At 33.2% G+C, this 22,397-nt stretch overlaps 1 protein-coding gene across 1 annotated transcript in view; it reads left to right on the forward strand.

The window, feature by feature from the left end:
• ANXA10 (annexin A10) overlaps nucleotides 1-22,397 on the forward strand; it is a 116,914-nt gene that overhangs the window by 19,764 nt on the left and 74,753 nt on the right. Inside the window, exon 2 of the mRNA XM_045997667.1 lies at nucleotides 20,836-20,917. Coding sequence (XP_045853623.1) covers nucleotides 20,836-20,917 — 82 coding nt within the window. The remainder of the gene's footprint in view (nucleotides 1-20,835; nucleotides 20,918-22,397) is intronic.

A 22,397-nucleotide genomic window follows, 5' to 3' on the forward strand; every position in this document is an offset into this window, starting at 1 on the left:
CAAGTTCTTATTTTATAACTCAAGTTATTATTTCTAATTTTGTATCTAAATGATTTTTGAAAATGATATTGTCCCATGGAACTCTCATAAGAACAATTAAAACCTAAGTGGAATTATAAATTGAAGCTAATGATAATGAGGAAGAGGAAGAGGAGGAATAGGATTAATAAGTACTACTTACTGGAATACATATCCCATTAATCTCTATAACAACTCAAGTGTACAAAGTATCCATGACTCTAAGTCCACAAAATGTGAATCAGGAGAGTTTAGGTAACTTGTTACATTGTCCAACAAAGGATAGTGATTGTTTCAAACCAAGCCAGTCTTATTCTAGTGAGATACATGTGTTCATCAACAAGGGAAATGGAGATAAGGCTTTAACTTTTAAGGGCTTCCCTTCATTATTATCATTTTTTTTTACAATATCCAGAAAAGGTAATTATTAGAAGTTTCCTAGCTACATGCTACATTATATTTGCTGTATTTTTCACTTACTTGTATACCTTCTCTACTCAGGAATATGATAAGCCATAGAAAATAAACCTGCATTAGATATAGAAGTAGAGGTATTTATATTAGTGGCAGAAAGCACTGACAACTTCATGAAGTTCCTAGTATAGTTAACACTCCACGTTAGATGGGGGACCTCATAACTTTTCATAACTTTTTTCTGGGGAGTCATCAAAAGACCAAAATATACCATGAAATCATTGCCATATCAGTATTCTTTTCACTGGCAATGGTATAAGCAGACCAATCAAAAAGAGAAAGTATGGATTTACTTGATAACAAATCAAAGACTGAATAATTCAATATAAGATAAAAACAGGAAGAATAAAACTTTGTGATTTGTAGTCAAATGGCTATTAATTGGTTTTACTTCTCACTGTTAAGTATTTCTTTGGGAATGAAATATAGACTGAGAAAGCCAATTAAGGGGGGTAATGGAGTGAAGCAGAACAAAGAATTTCAGTGAAAGTTACAAAGCAATTTAGCTTTAGAGGTTTTTAAAATGAGCATCTCTGACACATTGCTAATTTAACCTTCTGATTATACAAATTAAATCACTATTATATTATTTATCTTTTATTTAACAGGCATTTTTGGAAAACAAAAATAATTTTTCAGGTAGTTAAGTTTGGGCTATTAATTAGAAAGAAAAATATATGTTTGTTTGTTTTTTTAAACTTACAATGTCCATTTAAATTCTAAGGCTAGTTTCCCAGAGGTCCTGTCTTATCTCAGGTTGCTGTAAGAAAAGTATTAAATTTGGTAGCTTAACCAAGAAACATTTATTTCTCACAGTTCTAAAGACTAGGAAGTTCAAGATGAAGGTGACGGTAGATTCAGTTTCTGGTGAGAGCCCTTTTTCCTGTTTGCAGAAAGCTTTCTTCTCCCTGGGTCTTCACATGGCAGAAAGAGACTCTGTTCTGGTCTCTTCTTCTTTTTTTTTTTTTTTAAGATTTTATTTATTTATTTGACAGACAGAGATCACAAGTAGGTAGAGAGAGGGGGGGAAGCAGGCTCCCTGAGTAGCAGAGAGCCCGATGCGGGGCTCCATCCCAGAACCCTGGGAATCATGACCTGAGCCAAAGGCTTTAACCCACTGAGCCACCCAGGCGCCCCTATTCTGGCCTCTTCTTCTTAGAAGGATATTAATCCTATCATGAGGGACCCACACATATTACCTTATCTAAATCTAATTACCTTTCAAAGCCTTCACCTCCAAATCCATTACCTTGGGAATTAGGGCTTCATCGTATGAATTTGAGAGACACAAATATTCAGTTCGTTGGAGATATCGTGACTTGATTACTTTTACCTAATTAAATATTAATAAGTCACTTCCACTCACAAAAATTTATAGAAATTTAAATAATGTCTATGTTTGTGGAGGTAAAAATTTGAACATTTTTAAAGCTTCTCTCCCTCACCTGTTCCTTCTAGCTTCAGGCCAAACTCTTATATTAGTAAAGAGAGCAAGATTGACATTTTTTGTCCTTACTTGGGTGAGTCCTTCACACCTGAAAGCAGTCTGACAGGTTTTCAAAACCTTCAGGTTTAGGGAAGGGCAAGTATGTGGGAAAATGTTCAGGAACGTCTTTGGTCTTATTTAACAGGTATTTTAGTCACATAGCACTGATGCTCTCTGGCCAAAGAAGATGTTTCCTTGGAACCACAGTCAGTTTTTAGGATACCTCTCATTGCCAGGACTCTTAACAGTCTATTCCTTTCCTATTAGTCTTTCTGAAAGAAGATTTGGAGCCAGATCCTTCAAAATGACTTATGACTAACTCTTCCTATTTTGTGGTTCTCAATTGGCCTATGATAAACACTCAAGACATCTTATGTCCCAAGAAGCTCTGGGAGTGTGACAAACTCTGGAGGTACATAAATTCTTGGGAGGTCAGGCATTCATTGTGAAGTCATGTCTTTACTTAAAGCAGCTAGTTATCCATTCAGTCACACCTTTAGCCTTTCCCAGTATGAGTCTACTGTGTTCCTCAACATGCATCAGGTTCTCTATGGGGTCTCCTTGATGGTGATATTATCATCCTTCAGCTTTCACCTCCCTTACCATGACACAGTAGAAAGGTCTCACAGAACACTATGATTTCTACCAAAATAAATTCCATCTATAATTTTAAGCAGACCCTCTTGAATCCTCTATGTTTGGTGAATGGCTAAGAGTTAGAAAACTGGTATCTAGAGATTTCTTTGCAAGCCCCACCAGATGGTTTATCCTTCACTTTGGAATGTGGATGTACTTGTCAGTTACTGTTCTGCCAGCAGGTTAGAGCCTCAATGAAAACTGATTCATCGTGAGTGCTGTGAAGTGTGTAAACCTGGCGATTCACAGACCTGTACCCCTGGGGATAAAAATACATTACATGTTTATTAAAAAAAAAAAAATTGGAAGGGGAGACGAACCATAAGAGACTATGGACTCTGAAAAACAACCTGAGGGTTTTGAAGGGTCAGGGGTGGGAGGTTGGGGGAACAGGTAGTGGGTAATAGGGAGGGCACGTTTTGCATGGAGCACTGGGTGTTGTGCAAAAACAATGAATACTGTTACGCTGAAAAAATAAATAAAATGGAAAAAAATAAAAAATAAAAAAATAATAAAATAAATAAAATAATAAAAAAAACTGATTCTAAAAGGAGCAAAGTTAAATCCTGTTATAGTACTATATAAACATATTGATTTTTTGCCCCTTTTGTCTGGTATCTGTATATCAAATAGAATATTTCTATCAACCTTCATTTTCAAAAAAGCAGATTAATATAGATCTTGTGTGGAGCAAACCATAACTGATTCTTATTCAACACACCATACTTATTTCCTTTAAAATATGGTACCATATGAACATTGATGGATTTTAGCATATGTTCTCAATTTTTGTAAATTATCTAAATACTAGTACTGCTTTAACTCTTACATTTAACTATTACATTTTTAAATGAAGAAAAAGAATGTAGAAACATTGCAAATGCAATTTAGAACAGAAAATGGAATTGTACTTGAGTACATAATACAAAAATTTTACTTGCTTAGAAGTATAAAAATAACCAATTGAGTATTACTTTTAAAAGTAAAGTAACAAGACTGGGTTCCCTCTTTATGTGTACAAATATCATTTCTGAATCGATCCTGGTATCATTTGTGTGATTTGGCAAATGGTTAACAGATTACTTCAAAAATTAAAAAAAAAAAAGTTGAGGGACACCTTACCATATAATTGTGATCATCAATATTTTCTGAATCATCTTTCACTTCCTAAACATTTGATGACTTCTGAGATTTATACTTCACAATGAAATCACGCTATTTATCAGAATATTAATGAAATTTTACAAGGAAAAGTATAATAAAATTTAGGTCCAATGTCCTTATAAAACCAGATGCTCTTAAGAAATTCAAAATTGCATTCAAATACTTTTAAATTGTTTTCGCTATTAATAAAAGTAAGATATCTCTTATCCTAGATTCTTTACTATAATTCCATCAAGGCATTTTATTAAAGAAGTAGAAAGCGATGAACCAATTGACACTAAACCAATCAAGACATAATGTGCTCCTTTTGTTTCCTACATCCCCAGAAAAAATTATGGCTAGATGTACAACTAATGTCTACAAAGAAAACTTCTAGGAATGAATATTTTCATGTATTATAATAATATATTATATACCTCTTTTTTATAATACCCCTTTACTATATTATTATCATATTATAATAATATTTATTATAATTATAATACCGCTTTTTTCTTCTTTTTTAAAATATTTGTACATCTTCACTCACCAAACATAATAAAATACCATGTAGATCATTTATTTAAAAAACAGGGGTGCCTGGGCGGCTCAGTGGGTTAGGTCTCTGCCTTCGGCTCAGGTCATGATCTCAGGGTCCTGGGATCAAGTCCCGCATCCGGCTCTCTGCTCTGCGGGGAGCCTGCTTCCTCCTCTCTCTCTCTGCCTGCCTCTCTGCCTACTTGTAATCTCTCTCTGTGAAATAGATTAAAAAATAAATCTTTAAAAAAATATATTTAAAACAGTTTAAAGCCAATATTACCCTAAACAAACTGACCATTACTTTAATTCTGCAATATATATTAGTCATATGTGTATCAAGATTAATTCCAAAGTTCTAAAACTTGTTTGGGTTAAATTTCCTTTAATTCAGAAATTTAAAATTTCCTTATTATATAAAAGTTCCTTATTATGTAGGTAACCACCTTATTTATGGATTACCTAGCCAAGATTTTATTTAGATGCAAACCAGCTTTTCTTTAAAATCTTATTCTCTTACATTAGTTAATATTGACTCAGAAAAAGGAAAAACATAAAGCCAGCTAAAACCAAGAATTATTGTAAAAGTAAAATTGGGTGGAAATAGAATACCATACTTTCCATAGTTGTCCACACTGTCCTAAAAGGAACTAAATGGTAGGCAGAAGAGGCCATTTTTTTCTCATTATCATTTCAAAATACACAGTTCACTAGAAAATGTTATCTTTGATTTCTGTATTAAAAGATAAAGAAATTTACTATGAGGCTGATTCTATTTGTGAAATAGATTACTGTGTTTTGAGAGTACAGGTTACTAACCTCTCTAAAAATATCAAATTAGAGGAAAGTTGCTGAAATTTTAGAATCACTATTCATCTAAGAGTTGCAATATCACTTTATAGAAATTATTTTAATAAATCCATGAAATTCAATTCTTCACATATTAAATATCAACATAATCTCTGTCTTAAATAGGAAATCCAAGACAGCATGTGTTTACGAGTATGAGCAATCACTTAGAACCTCCACTGAATGTGCTTCTCATTTAACCTTCCCAAAATGTTATTATATGTTTTATGCCCTCTAGATTACATTACATGCATTAGAAAATTTCAACCACTTTATGAGACATAAGCAAATATGAAAGCAGCATTAATGTTTTGAAATATGAGAATAATAATCAACAAAGAATTAAAAAAACAAATAGAAAGCATTGTGTTTAAAGTCAGAACTCTATTATTCTGAGTTGCCAGTTATGAATCCAATGGGTTAGTATAAATACTGAGTCACTTTTATATGTAATATAGAAATAAGACACTTACCTTGCCAGATACAGCCTTGCTGATAACTGCAAATTAAATAAATAAAGTAAAAGTACTGTTTAAACTATGAAGTCGCTATACAAATAGTAAGAAGAAAAATGTCTCCTTCACCTCTAGAATGCTATGGTTTGTAAAATACATTTACACATTATTTTAGTGCATGGATATGTTCATTAGACATAAATGTTCTTTTATTTCTTTTTAAATAATATATTATTGATATTAAAAGAGTGCTATAAGAACTAATTAATTAGACCATTCATAAGAAAAGTCAAGTAGTATTTTTAGATCTGCTCCATGATATTTTTATCTTCAAAGATAAGAAAATAGCAGAATAGACTTTAATAACTATGGAGTGGTACAAAATGAAAAGAAAAGACAGATTACCACGTTATATGTAATATATGATTCCATTTAGAAAAATGTAGCTATATGTAAACATATGAAAGAATACTTGGCAGAAGTTTCTATTTATTATAACCACTAAAATATTTAACAATAATTTGTAGGCAAGAAGATCACAAATTATTTTTTAACCTTTTTTTGTCAGAGATTTCCTTATTTGCCAAATCGATTATGTTGAGTACATGTTAATTTTTTAATGATACAATTTTTTCCTTTGTATTTCTTCTATTTATGGAGTCTAGTCTAGAAATTAAGGACACAGTCTTTATAATCAGACAGAATCTGGGTCTGAATCTGAGAACCATTATTTACTAATCATGTAACCTAGAAACAGAAATTAACTTCCCCAAATCCTAGTTTCTTTATCTGTGGCAACGGTATCAACCTCACTTCGCATATTTGTTTGTTTAATTTCTAGGAGTTAAATAGGTAATATAAATTATTTTACCACAATTCTTGGTATATATTGAAAATTCTATGAAATTTTTGAGTTGTGGCATTAATAGTATTAAACTACTTCTTTTGTTCACTTACTGTATTAACACTGATTCAGATTTCACCAGCTTGGAATCATTCTTGAGTATTATAAGGACATTTATAGGACATTTATGACCTAACCAGGTAATCCAGGATAATCTTTCCATCCCAATTCCTTAACTAAATTACACTTCAAGGTCCCTTTTGCCAAATAAAGTAACATTCACAAACCTCAGGGATTAGGTATTAGCTATCCTGAGCCTTAAAGAGTAAATAGTCATTCAATGCTCTCAATTTCACTCTAATTAGGTTAATTTTAGTAGTCTATTACATATTATTAGGATAAAGTTAATACTACCTGTTACGAAGATAAGTTATTTTCAATCATATCTTCCCAGGAAATGTTTTATAAAAAAGGAAAGTCATGTTAATGAAAAAACTCTCAGGTCTTAGATATAAGAGGCTGTGTGGGTGAATTCAATTCTCTCTTTCTTAAACTACTTAACATCTATTCATTAAGTTGTTAAGACTTTTCAATGACTAATTTAGTAATTAATTCATATTTACAAATACTTCTGCATCAATTTGAAAAAATAATGTAACTAAGACTATCTTAATATCATTATCCGTATTAGTCATTGATCGTTAGGTTTTATTTTAATTATATAATATATACAAGTTTTCTTTGCAAGCATAACCTAGAAGTAAACTGAAGTCATACCGTCTTTTAACATTTAAACTAAGTTCACAAAAAATATTATCTCTGTGACTCTGTCTCCCTAAAGACACTTGTCTGAGGCTAGAGGAACATAGGGAATAAAGATTAACAAGTCTTTCATTTCAAGCTATGTTTCTATTTCTTTTTAATCTAGCCCATGCATGCTATCCTCTCTACAGTTGATAACCCTATCATGGACACAATCCTAATTCATTCTCTAAATGCCATCAACTAAAAGCCATCACAACCAACATTTATTGGGAATTTATGATAACACGTGGGTTATTTGGGGGGTTCCACAAATACTTTGAAGTTAAATATTAGACATTCTGTTCTTAAATGCATTTTGGTGATCCAGCCAATGGAAATCTATTTTTGGCTATTTTTTCATATTCTCTCAATCCCTCCTTCTAACACACACATGTACACACACGCACACACCTTTCTTTTTCTCTTAGAACCAAGGGCAAGAGCTTATGCTTTTAGAGCTTTATTTTTACCTGCAAGATCCTTTGCAAATAGAAATTTTTTCTTGCAAAGATGAAAAAAAACGGCCTCAATAGTACATGCTATTTTATTTTACATCAATTACAGCTATAATGGAAAGGGCACTAGCCATGAAGTTAAATTTGGATTTGAGTGTTGGCTTCATGACACACTACCTATATGGCTTTAGACAACTTACTCAGCCTCATAGTCTCATCATCTGTGAAATAAGATTAGTTTTATCAGTCTCACAAGACTGCTGAGGTGATTACCAAGGAAGTGAAAGTGAAAATACGTAGAGCATAGCCTGCTTATATGAATAATGAATTTTAAAAATCACTGGGTAAACTAAAGATGTCACTATGGTACATGTATTTTTATATTTTGTAAACATCCCAAGAGCCTGTATCTAAAGCACTAGTCCAATGCTTTACAAAACAAGAAAAAAAAATGTACCTGCAGTCCAGAAGTTTAAAATTTAGAGGAAAAGACAAATGCAAAAACTGCAAGGCCATGTATGATAGAGATATAAAGTAAATGATAACTAATACTTGATACAATCTGAAAAGACTTCACATAATCCGCAGAATTTGAGATGCTCTAGCGTTCGGGTAAGATATAATCCATGTAGATGGAGCAAGTGGAGAGTTCTGTTTTTTAAATCCAAATCTGAGAAGTATGTGGTCAATGAATATTAAACAGTCTACTGACAAGTATGAATGAAACCCAAGATTGAGATTAGAGGTTGAATAGTTTGGAGAGTTTGCACAAAATCATTTATTCCAGCTTTCTTTCTCTGCAACTATCCTTCTAAGGACACACTATATTTTCAGTTGCCCTCCAGGCCAATTATATTGCACATGGTAAAAGGCCAGTGATCATTTACTATTACAAAAGTGAAGGTGTGATGTTTACCACTGCCTTCTCTATCACCAGAATAATAGAGCAAAAGAAGAATTAGTATACCCCAAAATAAAAGAAATAAGAAATAACTTTCTCTGACTAAACTACTAGATCTGATATGTCTCACAGTAACTATAAATTAACAAAAGGAACTATTTTTACATTTCATATGTTTACTATATAGAGAAAATTTTACTGATTTGCAACTCCAAAATATTCTAATAACTAAGAAAAGATTCTTTATGATAAAATGGAACTGCTAGAAATTTGTGTCATTCCTCCTAGAGGATGACTACCAGAGCTCAGTAAGGCAAATATTTTTCTGAAGTTGGGATGGGTTTAAGCGAACTCCATTCACATTTTTTAATCCATTCATTTTGTGACCCCACCAGCTAAGCGAAGTTTTGTTTATTGAAGCATAGGATAATGAAACACTATGCAACTTATTATTAAAATTTTATTTTCTATTTAATTTTAATAATTGCCTCCAGGTTCACTAATTTCACAGTGTATTTTTCACCAAAGGAAAAAAGAAAGGGGGAATTATCCAGCTATATTACTTTGTATATCATTAGTCCTGCCTTCAGCTAATTAGAAATACCAAATCCATCATTAACTGATGAATATTCAAATAGCTCTAAAAGCAGTATGGAAAGAGGTGCTCCCATAAGGATACTAGTAGTGTGTACTCCAAAATAACTTCTTTTAAAAATGTACTACACTATTAAATAATAAATATATGTTGTAGTCTTCCAGTTTTTAGCAGGAATAAATAATATCATTCCAGGTTTCTTATAATCTTTGTCTTCCCAGCTAAGTACCAAGCTTCTGGTGAACAAGGGACTCACCTACATGTAGCTGTGCCTTTGTATTAAGGGTTGGGGAGTGTTGTAAAGCTATAAAAGAAAAGGGGAAAATGCACATTTAGCCTTATTGGCATGGGACGTTAAACAATAGAGCTTTCAAAAAGATCATATAATCATATAAAAACCCAAGTTCCTCTCTTTGAGCTGAAATAGTTACGAAGAGTACCATCTGATGATTAGTCTCACAGTGGTCCCAGCCCTGTGTTTCTATTTTGGGGAGGAAGCTATTGTAACCCTGCAGGTTCTTCTTACTCACTTTGATTTATGCTGTGCTCTCAGGTCCTGAAAAAACCTTTAGACCAAACAGAGGGCAAAGTGATTGTAATGTGATTGCTCTCTCAGAGCAGGAGGAATTGCATGATGGCACCAGTATTCTGTCTTTTCTAATAAGTCAAACTAACGAATGGGGAGTTTTTGCCTAAATTATTCAGAATCCTTCTGGTGTTTCACTCAGAGAAAGATATTAAGCCTTATGTTACTCCTACAACCATCCTTACAATTCCCTAATCTTACAATCACACTGTCATCTTTAATTCCTTAGATCATATTCTGTTCTATGGAGAATTTCTCCCTCAAAACCATTTCATGATATGGAAGGAGGTTTTCAGAGATTTACTTAAAAGAAAGAAAGAAAATATGTATTAGGTGAGAAAAAAACAATTCTAAAGATATTGTTGAAATGCATAATGATACCTTTATGATATATTCTATTATTTGTTTGGAGAAAAAGATAACATAAGAAATAAAAATGATTATCCATGTTTTTTTAATTCTCTAAATTTCATACTACTAATTCTAAACTATCTGTATAATATAAAATATTTCTGCAAACAATAAAAGATAACAAAATTTCCACTAGTTGAATACATTTAATCCTTATAATGCTTGTTTTTATATTTAATTATGAATAGCTTTATTTTTATCTAATATTTTCCTTAGAAACATTATATATAATATAAATGTATGGTAAGGTGTACATTTTTTCCATGATGTGTAAGAATATCTTATACATCTTTTGTTCTCTTAGTTTCAAGCATTTAATATTATTTATAATTATGAGGAGAAAATTGGGCTAGAAATCATATGAAATAGCAAAAAATGAATAATGTCAGCCCATAAAACTATCTAAGGAAATGAGGTAGAATCTCATGAAAAAACATGAGACTTCCAAACAACACATTTCCACTTCTCAAAATCTAATCAAACATGAGATTTTTGACTCAAAACATCTTCAAGAAAACTTCCTTTTACCCTTTCCTATCTTCACAGTTTATCTCTTTCCTCCAAACTCTGTGGTATTTGATTAGGTTTTTATGATATGTTATCATCTGCCTTGAATCAGTTGTGTATATGCATTATATTGACAGTAGTAAAACTAATTATAATATGTAGCACAATCTATTACACATATTGTTGCTTATTTTAACTTTCTTTAAAGAAAAACTGGATAAATTGATAGGGGATATGATAAGTTATTATATGTAAAGCTAAAATAAGTAAGTATTTAAAGTACCTTTAATTATGTAGTAAAGATTTGCATAAAGATAAGTTATTTTACCTATGAACACAAAATAATTTATCTAATTCTTCAATATAAGACATAAAATATTTAAATTCTATAATACTACAATAAGTATGAGCTGCAATTTTGTATATCAATATACACACTTCTTCAAGCTAATTGTCTTGTTCTATTTATGATAATGTCAAGCTTAACTCCAAAAGTTGATTTAAAACACATTACTGTACACTAAATACTTAGGGTTAAAAGTTGAGAACATTTGCTGTGCTACTCAACTGAATTCCAGGTTTAAGCCTTTTAGGATATTAAAGATCACATTCTTATATTCTAGAGTATACACTAAAAATATTTTTATTTCCCATGTAATCTCAATTTTTCCCCTTGATTATGTCTTTTTAATACACATTCATTCTCTTTTAGTTGCTCAACTTTTTTATCCTCCATTTTCACCCTGTACTAATAAGACTCATTCTCTAAAGTCCATGTGAACTGCAAGTCTCTTTAGATCAGTGACATCTTAACCTTGTTTCCAAGCCTCTTAATCTCATTAGAAATGTAAGGGTAATAAGAGGAGGGAGAGGGTGCTTCTGACTGAGATAAGGCGATTAGGAAAGAATTACCCTTCTATTAGATTGCCTAGTAAGTAATTTTTTTTCAAGATATATTTATTTTAGAGAGAGAGAGTAGGAATGGGAGGGGTAGGAGAGGGAAGAAAAGAATCTCAAGCAGACTCCCCCTGAGCAAAAAGCCCCATGTGGGGCTCAATCTTATGACCCTGAGATCATGACCAGAACCAAAATCAAGAGTCAGATGCTTAACCACCGAGCCACTCAGGACCCCTGCCTTGTAAGCAATTTAACTGGGAATTTGCACATCAACTTGAAGTCCAGTCCATCACATTACATAGTGTAAAACTAAATTCCAGTTGTGAATTTTAAATGCTGAGAGGCAACACTTAGAACCGATGTGAGTTATGATATATTTTGCCAAATTCTAAGTCAATTTGGTGATATCAAAATTCTTACAGTCTATTGAAAACTTAGAAGAAGCTAACATCAGCAATGATGTCAAATCTTATATAGCATCCCAGGCGAACCATAAGAGACTATGGACTCTGAAAAACAACCTGAGGGTTTTGAAGGGTCAGGGGTGGGAGGTTGGGGGAACAGGTGGTGGGTAATGGGGAGGGCACGTTTTGCATGGAGCACTGGGTGTTGTGCAAAAAGAATGAATACTGTTACGCTGAAAAAATAAATAAAATGGAAAAAAAAAATCTTATATAGCATCCCTAATAAAATATACCATACAATCTATGTTTTGGGGGACTTAAAAGTCTTGAAGGAGCAGAGAGACAACATAAGCCAGCATCTGTGTGGAGGGTGTACACATGAGACTGTCTTAAATACCCTGATTATGTGAGGTAAATTCTAAAGCCTTCCTTAGGCTTCAAATTCTTAGCATCTTATATTGTCAAGATATGAACTTGTACAGCAACATATTATTTTTTTTCACCCAGACTGAACCCAAAGCCTCATCCTTTTCCCTAGTCTAAAAAGAAAAAATCCATATACAATACCTTTTAACAACTATTAATGAAAAATTGTGAATATCAGGGAGAAATCACAGAAAGTAATTCTTCCTCACTATCCATGCTTGTTACTTATCACATCTCTTCCCAAATTGTTTCCTAGAAATCCAAATATTTTTCCTTTATTCATAAGAACAGCTCAATCTCCAAATTTGCACAACCACTCACATTAAGGTTCATTCTCAACAAAACAAAGGAAGCCAAGTTAATTTGACTCATTATTCTTAGAAACCTGGTAAAAATAGAAATGAGTATTTTCTGCCGATACACTACTGGTGCTCTAACAGGATATACTACTGCTCTGGCATATGATAAATTGTAGGCACCAGGGAAGGAGTAGACAATTCTACTAGAAACATCAGGAAGGGCTCCCTATGAAATATGACACTGTAACTAAAGCTTGAAAGTTAAGTCTTGAATAGATGTTTACCAGAATCATAAGATGGAATCAAGAGATGAGTGCATGTGTTGTGGGATGAAGAGGGACTATTCCACAAACACAGAACAGAACAATGATATAGATGTCCCTTTTAGCTGCAGTGTGTAGCTGTGTGTGTATGGTATAGGAATTGAGAGGTTCAGGAGAGAGAAAATAAAACATAAACACATACAGACAGTGAAGGATCAGGTCATAAAGAACCTTGTTTATTCTAAATCGAATCCCACAGATCATCTATGTTCAGACATAGGAATGAGTTGTAGTAAACACTTAAAACAAATATTGCCATTAATACTAATAAGCCAAAGTATGAGTGTATTTTTCTATTCTTTACAATTCATGTTTTGAGAGTCTCATTCAGCATTACAGTATACTTTCTGTTGAGTAGGCAAAAATAAAATGTCATTAAGGCTAGCATACTGGTATGTGCTCATTACCCTAGATGTTCCCAGGGATGTTTCTTTCATGTGAAAATCATCCATTCTGTGCACCACAGTAGAAAACAAATATTGAGAAGTAATGTTTTGCATACCAAGAATTTTTGGCATGGAAAGACAAATGATGTGTTTGATCTTTTAGAAGGATCATTCTAGCAGTGAAGGAAAATTGGACCTACTTAGCAGCATATTGAAATAAATTTAAAAGAAAAGTGGTAAAAGCTAAGGTAGTAGTAACAGAAATTTTATAAAGGTGAAACACATGAAAGCTATTGTGAGGAAAGGGCTGATAGAACTGGACTGAAGGGCAGATTAGTTGTGGAAAGGTAAGAGAGAGGAACAGTATGTTTTTTTAATCCATCTTTTGGTGTTGTGTTTAAAGCCACTGAAACCCCATCAGCACACACTCTCTTCAGATATGAGCCAGGGATTAGGTGGCTGAAGACCTTCAGTAGAGTTTAAGGCATTAGGACTGAGCTAATGGAGATCCAAGGATCAATTCCCCAAAGGTGAATAAATGCCTGGTTCAAGGAAAGTTCTCTATGGAAAGGGAATCCTAAGATTGCTGTAGATTCTCCTTTCATGGCTCCAAAAATCCTAAATATCACTGGATATCTAGTCATCTCAGCAATACCAAAAACAAGGTATTTCAATGATGCTGAATTATACATTGAAACCTGTACTCTGGGACACCTGGGTGGCTCAGTTGGTTAAGCATCTGCTTCAGCTCATGTCATGATCCCAGGATCCTGGTATCCACTCCCTACTGGGCTCCTTGATCAAGGGGGAGTCTACTTCTCTCTCTGCCTGCTGCTCCCCTGCTTGTACTTACTCTCTCTCTCTCTCTCTCTCTCTCTCTGCCAAATAAATACATAACATCTTTTTAAAAGAAAAAAAAACTGTACTCTAACCAGCATCCATCAGTAAAATCGTCAGCCTGCATGGCTAATATTTCAAAGTCTAAAAGTCTTTAATATTTTATTTACTTATTTGACAGAGAGAGAAAGAGATCACAAATAGGCAGAGAGGCAGGTAGAGAGGGGAAAGCAGGCTCCCTGCTGAGCAGAGAGCCCAATGTGGGCCTCAATCCCAGGACCCCACCCCATGACCTGAGCTGAAGGCAAGGGTTTAACCCACTGAGCCACCCAGGTGCCCCAAAGTCTAAAAGTCTTAAGACATTCAGATTCTTAATATGAGTGTAACTTAAAAGCCACATGAAAAAAAGGATTAAAATTTGGGTAGCTTATCAGTGTTGACTTTGGAGGGATATGGTTTTATGGATCCTAGCCCCTGGATTAGCTGTGAATAAATGAAATATGATGTACTTATTGATATACCTATTGATATGAGATGATGCAAATAATTTCTTCAATTTCATGAGAAAAATATATGTGAATTTTTGTCAGTTTGTATTCTGTTTCAGATAATAATTTAAAACTTTTTCTGTCAGTTAAAGAAATCTATTCATTTTTTATTCAGGGTAGATTCTAGAACCAACTTTAAATCTATAAATTACTCATGCTCTTCTGCTTAGTGAGTTTATGAGGCAGTTTATTCCGTCTTTTAAAAAGGGAGTATTTTGTATTCCTCTGTCAAAACCTAAATTCACAAATGACTAGAAGCAAAGATTATATTTTGATTACCTTGTGGTAAGAATTTAAATTGAAATGATAGACATTAGAATGTATTTTGCCTTAGACAAGTGATACTATTTCTAAATCTGTCAATTTTCAGAGCAAGAAAAAGAAAATAATTTTGCCATATGCACATTATTTTTCATGTCACACCAGAAAGTGTCAAATTTTTCAAAATTTCCAATTTGCTTTAAAATGTGAAAAATTAAGAACACGTATATAAAAAGTCACACTGCTTTAAAAGGTTTGTATGCTCAAAAACACCTGAAACAAAAGTCTCTGCCTCTTTCAAAAGATTTAACTGCTGTTACTGTGTTAAGTTAATCTTAAAAATTAGTAAGTTAAATTACATTCAGTTAACTAAGCAATCTATATTTATTAAGAACATGCTATTTGGCTCAGTTCAGGGATGCACTGAATTTCAACTGGGTTTCCAAATTAGCTACCTATGCCACCCATATCACTTCTTTTTATTTCACCCTTCATGTTGCTTTAGGATATTACTACTGGAACTCAAATCAGATTAGTTTACTCTCGCAAGAGAGTCCTGAGACACTGTGCTCTCATCTTCCAGATCACTTACTTGCTCATATGTAAGGCTGGGAAAAAGTTTTGCCCTATCAAACTAGGAACACCTCCCTCCCCTGCATCATCTTCTCCAGCCTAATTTTTGTTTGTCCATCTCATTTATTTGTCTCTGTTCAGTTTTCCTAACATAAAGCAACAAATATAAGTAAAACAGATTTTTTTAAATCTGCTTAATTCATGTATGTACTGTATTTGTAAAAAACAAGTTTTATCATGTTTATTGTGTATAAAACCAGGTCATTCAGCCAAAAATCTCATTTTTTAAATAAATCATTTCACTTAAGTGACATCACCAGTAGATGTAAACATTTTGAAAAGAAGTCTCACATGGAAAATCACAGTATAGATTTGATATACCATAGTCAAGGGACATAAAATCAAATTAGAGGGACACTATGTTATAAAACATGTACCATGTATTACATAGTGAAATTACCAGTTTTAAGAATAGGTAGCAAATGGGAAAATATAAGGTACTGATTTTAAATAAAAAATGCAGTAAGTTCTAAGGGGTTAGTAAAAGAAGTGGTCAGAATAGATTCATTTCATCAGAGAGACTGGTGTTGAATATTAAGCAATGCATAGACTATGGCTGAGCAAAAATTTTGGGGAAAATATCCAAAGTAAAGATCAAATTACCTTAAAAATAGATGAATATATACCTATATGTATATCATAGTCATTAGAAAAAGTTTTATGGCCCAAAATAATTAATCAATTTTTTTTCAAATAACTTTAATTCAGGGGACAAAACTAAAACCTAATAATTGACTGTTTCAATAGATTTAACTGGTCAGTTTAGTGAAAATGATCATTAAAAGAATGGTGATTGCCAGGGCCTTGGAGGAGTGTATGTGCTTGGTGGGTGCAGTGGGATTGGGAAATGTTGGTAACAGAATACAAACTTCCAGTTATAAGGAAAATAAGTTTGGGGTCTAATGTACAACATGGTGATTTTATTTAACAATATTACATTATATACTTGAAAGTTCTAAGAGTAGCTCTTAAATGTTTTCATAAGGAAAAAAAAGGCAACTGTGAGGTGGTAGATGTGTTAATCAACCTTACTGTGGTAATCATTTCATAATATATCCATATATTATATCATGCTATACAACTTAAACTTATACAATGTTATATATCAATTATCTCTTAATAGAACTGGAAAAATATTATCATTAATAGAAAAAAATCAATATTCCAATGAAAAAATAAGTAAAAAGAACATTAATATGTACCATATATAGAATAGTGTTGCTGACCTGAGCTTAAATGAAACATAATAATTGGCATAAAAATAAATATAATGGTTTACTACTATATTTAAATAGTAAATACATTCAAATGGGTTATTACTATATTAAAAATAAATGTAATAGGGGCACCTGGGTGGCTCAGCGGGTTAAAGCCTCTGCATTCGGCTCAGGTCATGATCCCAGGGTCCTGGGATCGAGCCCCGCATCGGGCTCTCTGCTTGGCTGGGAGCCTGCTTCCTCCTCTCTCTCTCTCTGCCTGCCTCTCTGCCTACTTGTAATCTCTATCTGTCAAAAAAATAAAATCTTTAAAAAAAAAAAAAAGAAGAAGAAGCAAGAGACGTAAGAGAATGGTGATAGGAAGTCTCAGAAAGAGGGAGAAGGGCAGTCCAAAGTCAACATCAGTGGTCAGATTGGAGTGGTCATAGGTCTCTGGAAGTTCTCCAGAAAACAAAAAGACAAACATAAAAAAGAATTTCCAAAATGAGGTTCCAACTGACACTCCCCTTAATAATGTTTGAGAGTTCTAGTTGTTGCATATCCCTGCTAACACTTGATATTATCAGTTTAAAAAAATTAAATAAATAAATAAATAAATAAATGTAATAGTTTGCAATATAAATGAGCATAAATGACAAATGCTTCCTAGAAACTATGTTTTATGAATTACTAAGCGTTTATAATTTTCTTTACTTGTCTTAAATTTTTTTCTGAAACATCTTTAGTGTATTATTTTAATGCCAGTTGACAAGAAAATAAGGATTTGAAATGGCAAAGAAGTTGAGAACTGTAATGAAAACAGAAAAAAGTAATTTTTACATTATATTGTAAAAATATGTTGCACTAGTAATCTGTATAAAGATTAATGACAAAAACTCCAAAGGAAAAAACCATGGACTTTTTCCTTTCGCTTACAGATTATGTCTAATAAATCACTGTAAATATTTACAACCTCCTTTATCTATAAATTTTAGAGCTTTTTCCCTTCTTCTCTATAAAAGTATATGCTTTTATTTTATAGCACTTACTCCAATAAAAATTCTGGAAAATCCTAGTCTAGCCAGTATTGAAATGCTTTATGGTAATGTGTAAAACTGCCTAGATAACTTACACATATTTAATAATACATCTTATTATTTCAAAAATATTCTCTTTTACAGCTTTTTTAAAGATTTTATTTATTTATCTGAGAGAGAGAGAGAGTTCAGAGGGAGAAGGAGAGGGAGAAGCAGGCTCCCTGCTGAGCAGGGAGCCCAATGTGGGACTCAATCAGGACCTGGAAATCATGACCTAAGCCAAAGGCAAATGTTTAACTGACTGAGCCACCCAGGTACTCCTTTTCTATAGTTTAAAACAGACTTTCGGCTGATAGCAGTCAGCAAAATTAAGGTCACCAGGCGAAAAATATTATTATCCATGCAAGATTTGTCCAAATTTTCCAAGTCCTAAAATAGGGTAAATAAAGTATCTCTTTTTCCATGCCTTAAATAGAAAAAAAAAATATTTTCCCAGTGGGGAAAAATTTTGAGAAAGAGCTATGTAGACAAAAAGGCAGTGAAAAATAGCAGAAAACAATTTTCACATTCAGTATATGGCTGTTCTTTCAAAAGCTTACAGCATTCACTTTTCTAGGATAACAAGATTCAAGGGAAAATGCTTCAGGTGAGGAGACCTCAACTTAAGAATTTACATTAGACCTTACTATTTAAAATTAATTTAATAAATAAAAGAAGAACAAAGTCTATCTTCTTAATAGAGTCCCAGTGAAACAGGTTAGTGGATAAAGGAGATACACTCATATTGACTCCTAATACATAGCACACAGAATTGTGGATTGGCTCAGGAGAACTTAGTCTCTTGATCATCTCCAATAAATTTGAATATCAGAAGCAAATTGCATGTACCTTAGCAATGTAAGATGCAGACCATATTCTTATTTTAATTACATATATCTGTCCATATAGGCATTTAAAAAGGCATTAAAAATATTATTAACATGGTTGTACTTAAGAATAGATACCACCTCACACCAGTCAGAATGGTTAAATTAACCAGTCAGGAAACGACAAGTGTCGGCGAGGGTGTGGAGAAAGGGGAACCCTCCTACACTGTTGATGGGAATGCAAGCTGGTGCGGCCACTCTGGGAAGACAGTATGGAGGTTCCTCAAAAAGTTGAAAATAGAACTACCTTATGATACATCAATAGCACTACTAAGTATTTACCCAAAGATACAAATGCAGTGATCTGAAGGGGCATGTGCACCCCAATGTTTGTAGCAACAATGTCCAAAAAAGCCAAACCAATGAAAGAATCTAGATGTCCATCAACAGATGAATGGGTAAAGAAGATACATTTTATATATATACAATGGAATACTATGCAGCCATCAAAAGAAAGGAAATCTTGCCATTTGCAACAACGTAGATGGAACTAGAGGATAATATGCTGAGTGAAATAAGTCAATCAGAGAAAGACAATTATCATATGATCTCTCTGATATGAGGAATTTGAGAGGCAGGGTAGAGGTTCATGGCGGGGGGATGGAAAAAATGAAACAAGAAGAAACCAGAGAGGAAGACAAACCATAAAGAGACTCTTAATCTCACAAAACAAACTTAGAGTTGTTGGGGGTTGATGGGTTTAGGGATAGGGTGGTTGGGTTATGAACATTGGGTATAGTATTTGCTATGGTGAGTGCTGTGAATTGTTTAAGAGTGATGATTCCCAGACCTGTACCCCTGGGGCAAATAATACATTATATATTAATAAAAAAGAAAATATAGCCATATCACATTATGTGGTTTCCAGTCTACTTCAAATAAACAACTTCATCATCATTAATATTAATCAAATGAAATCCAAACTGATTTTTTTTTTTTTAGTTTTAACTCAAGTGAACAATATTCTTAGTCACTCAAAATCTTTTCATAAATATTTTGGTATAAGTATATGTATATTTCTTGGGCTAGATGTTATGGTGCAATCTTAATTAATTCTCTACTGTTATAAAATGGGCACTAGAAAACTTCACTTTCTGTTAAGAGATCATTCTTATAGAAGAGCTTGGCGAATGCCAGAGTTCTTGAGGGCTAGTAGACCCATTTGCTATAGGAAGGCATTTTTACCCAATGTTCCTGGACACACTGACAACAAACAGGGAGAGGCCCCATTCTTAATAAATTTTGACTGATGGTTCTCCTGTGCTGAGTGTGATGTTATGGTGCCTAGTCCTGACTGGCTCTGTCTGAAATAATAGACCATGTGGATTCAAAGCCTAACATAAATGTGCTGCCATTTTTATTATTAGCAAGAAAGAAAATTTAAATGGAATGTCAGTCAGGTTTTTATGTTTTTATTTGCAGCTGCAAATTCCAACAAAAAAATCTCTGCCCTATCTATATCACCCAGATTTTTATGAATCTCATAATCCAAATTCAAACATTTCAATTTTCTCTAGTATGATTTTAGGGCCCCTGATGTGGAAAAAGGCGGTGGTGGCAAGTACTACTTCTGATCCATATAAATGTCATGAATTTCCCCTATATAGTTCTCCCATTCAGTTTCTTTAAATAGCCATCAATTCCTAAGAAAATGTTCACTGCTTATTACAAAGATTTATATTTATTTGATTCTCACATTTTCTACTGTTGGTTCTAGTATTTCAAATTCCTAGATGGAATAGAGCCAATATAATAGAGGTCATTGGACTTTTTTAAAAATTCTATCAATTTGCTCCATATTATTAACATACAATTAACACATTTGTTTGATAGACTTATATGTGTGTCTTACAGTAATTTAAATATATAGATTGTTTTTGTTTTCATTTATCTGCAAAAAAAATGTTCAAATATTTCTTATAAAATACTCCTATCTCTTTCTCATTGACTCTTCCCATTAGGTTCAAGGAACCATCTTCCCAGCTCCCAATTTCAATCCCATAATGGATGCCCAAATGCTAGGGGGAGCACTCCAAGGATTTGGTAAGCCTGATCATTTCCATCATCTTTTATTGTAAGTTTTTTCACTCTAACTTGTTTTAAGATTGTAATATGGGTGTAAAAAGTTGATGTGTAACAGAAGGCAAATGCAGATTAAAACAAAAGCTGGGCAAAGAACTAGAAGAAGAAGAAAAATAAAAGGACAATCATGGTGAGCCTATTTGTTCTCTCAATTGCAAGTATGATCTTGACATGTTTTTCCCTTAAATCCTTAAATGTCTCAACACTAACTACATTAAATGAAATCCCAAACCAAAAATCATCCTAGGAAAAAACATCTTTCTTTGCCCTTGTTTACTAGCCATTTATTTACTTTGTTTGTTTGTTTGGGGGGATTACTTCCATTTCCAGCCAAATCAAACTTTCTGCCCTTCCCCAAATTGGATCTATGTTTCCTCATCTCTGTAAAACTAGTCCAATAATCCCCTGTCTGGAATGCTGTTTTCTTCTCCTGTTACTTTGCATCCAAAGTATTTTCAAGATTCTGCTCAAATAATTCTTCCTTTTTGAATTGTACTTTGGGCACTCCAAACTCAACCAGCTGTGCCAACGCCCAAGGTACCCTCCCCTGCACTCCTGTGTCACTGATTTCATTTCATTGTTCTTGTCCTTTTGTGTCACCGCAGACTTCAGAGTGCTCCCAGAGCATGGAGTCTGGCGTGCCGGTGCTTAATAAATGGATGTTCAATGAATGAAACTAGAGTTCAGAAAAGGAATGTAGAGATAAGGAAGGAAAACTGTTGAGTTCTTTAAAAAAAAAGATTTAATCTTTAAGAAATGAAATGGAGCTGGTAAGCATCCATATATTTTCCTTAACTAAAACCTGTTTGAAGACTTCTGGTGAGCATGAAGATAAACACTGAAATTTTGCATAAACCATGCAAACCCTTTTATAAGAAAGCAAGCTCTTAACTTTGAAGACAAGATCGCCTTTATCAGAACCGTACTGGGTGTGCCTGTGTATGTGTGTATGTGAGCACGAACACATGCATGCATGCTCATTTTCATTAAAGGACTTTAAACATGCTCTCTAAAGCTGACTTTAGGAGTTTGTGATGTTTTCATCACTTTTAAAATCTAGTCACCACTAGAAAAATAGAGGCAAGTTAACAAAAATTTATGGATTAACTTTGTCTTCAGGAGAATAATTTTTGCTTTACAATTATACATCAATCTATTCACTGAAAAAAAATTTCTTTGCTCTAGTTTCAATTCTCCTGTCATAGCAAATTTAGGGTCAGAATGTGGATTCATTTTGGACATTTTAAGTTTTTGCTTTCAGTGTTTTAGACTGAAGAATTTCAAGGGGTTTAGGGCTTGATTGCATACTGTCCACTCCAGCATTGCAGAGCCAGAACACATCTCAAAATGCTTTGAAATCTATCCATCCTGATGACCCTGCCAAAGTGTAACTTAAAAAGTAATTGTTAATGTTTTCCTTGGCTACTATGAGGGTTTTTTA

This window comes from Meles meles, chromosome 2 (assembly GCF_922984935.1).
Source record: "Meles meles chromosome 2, mMelMel3.1 paternal haplotype, whole genome shotgun sequence".
In the NCBI taxonomy this organism is placed as follows: Eukaryota; Metazoa; Chordata; class Mammalia; order Carnivora; family Mustelidae; genus Meles; species Meles meles.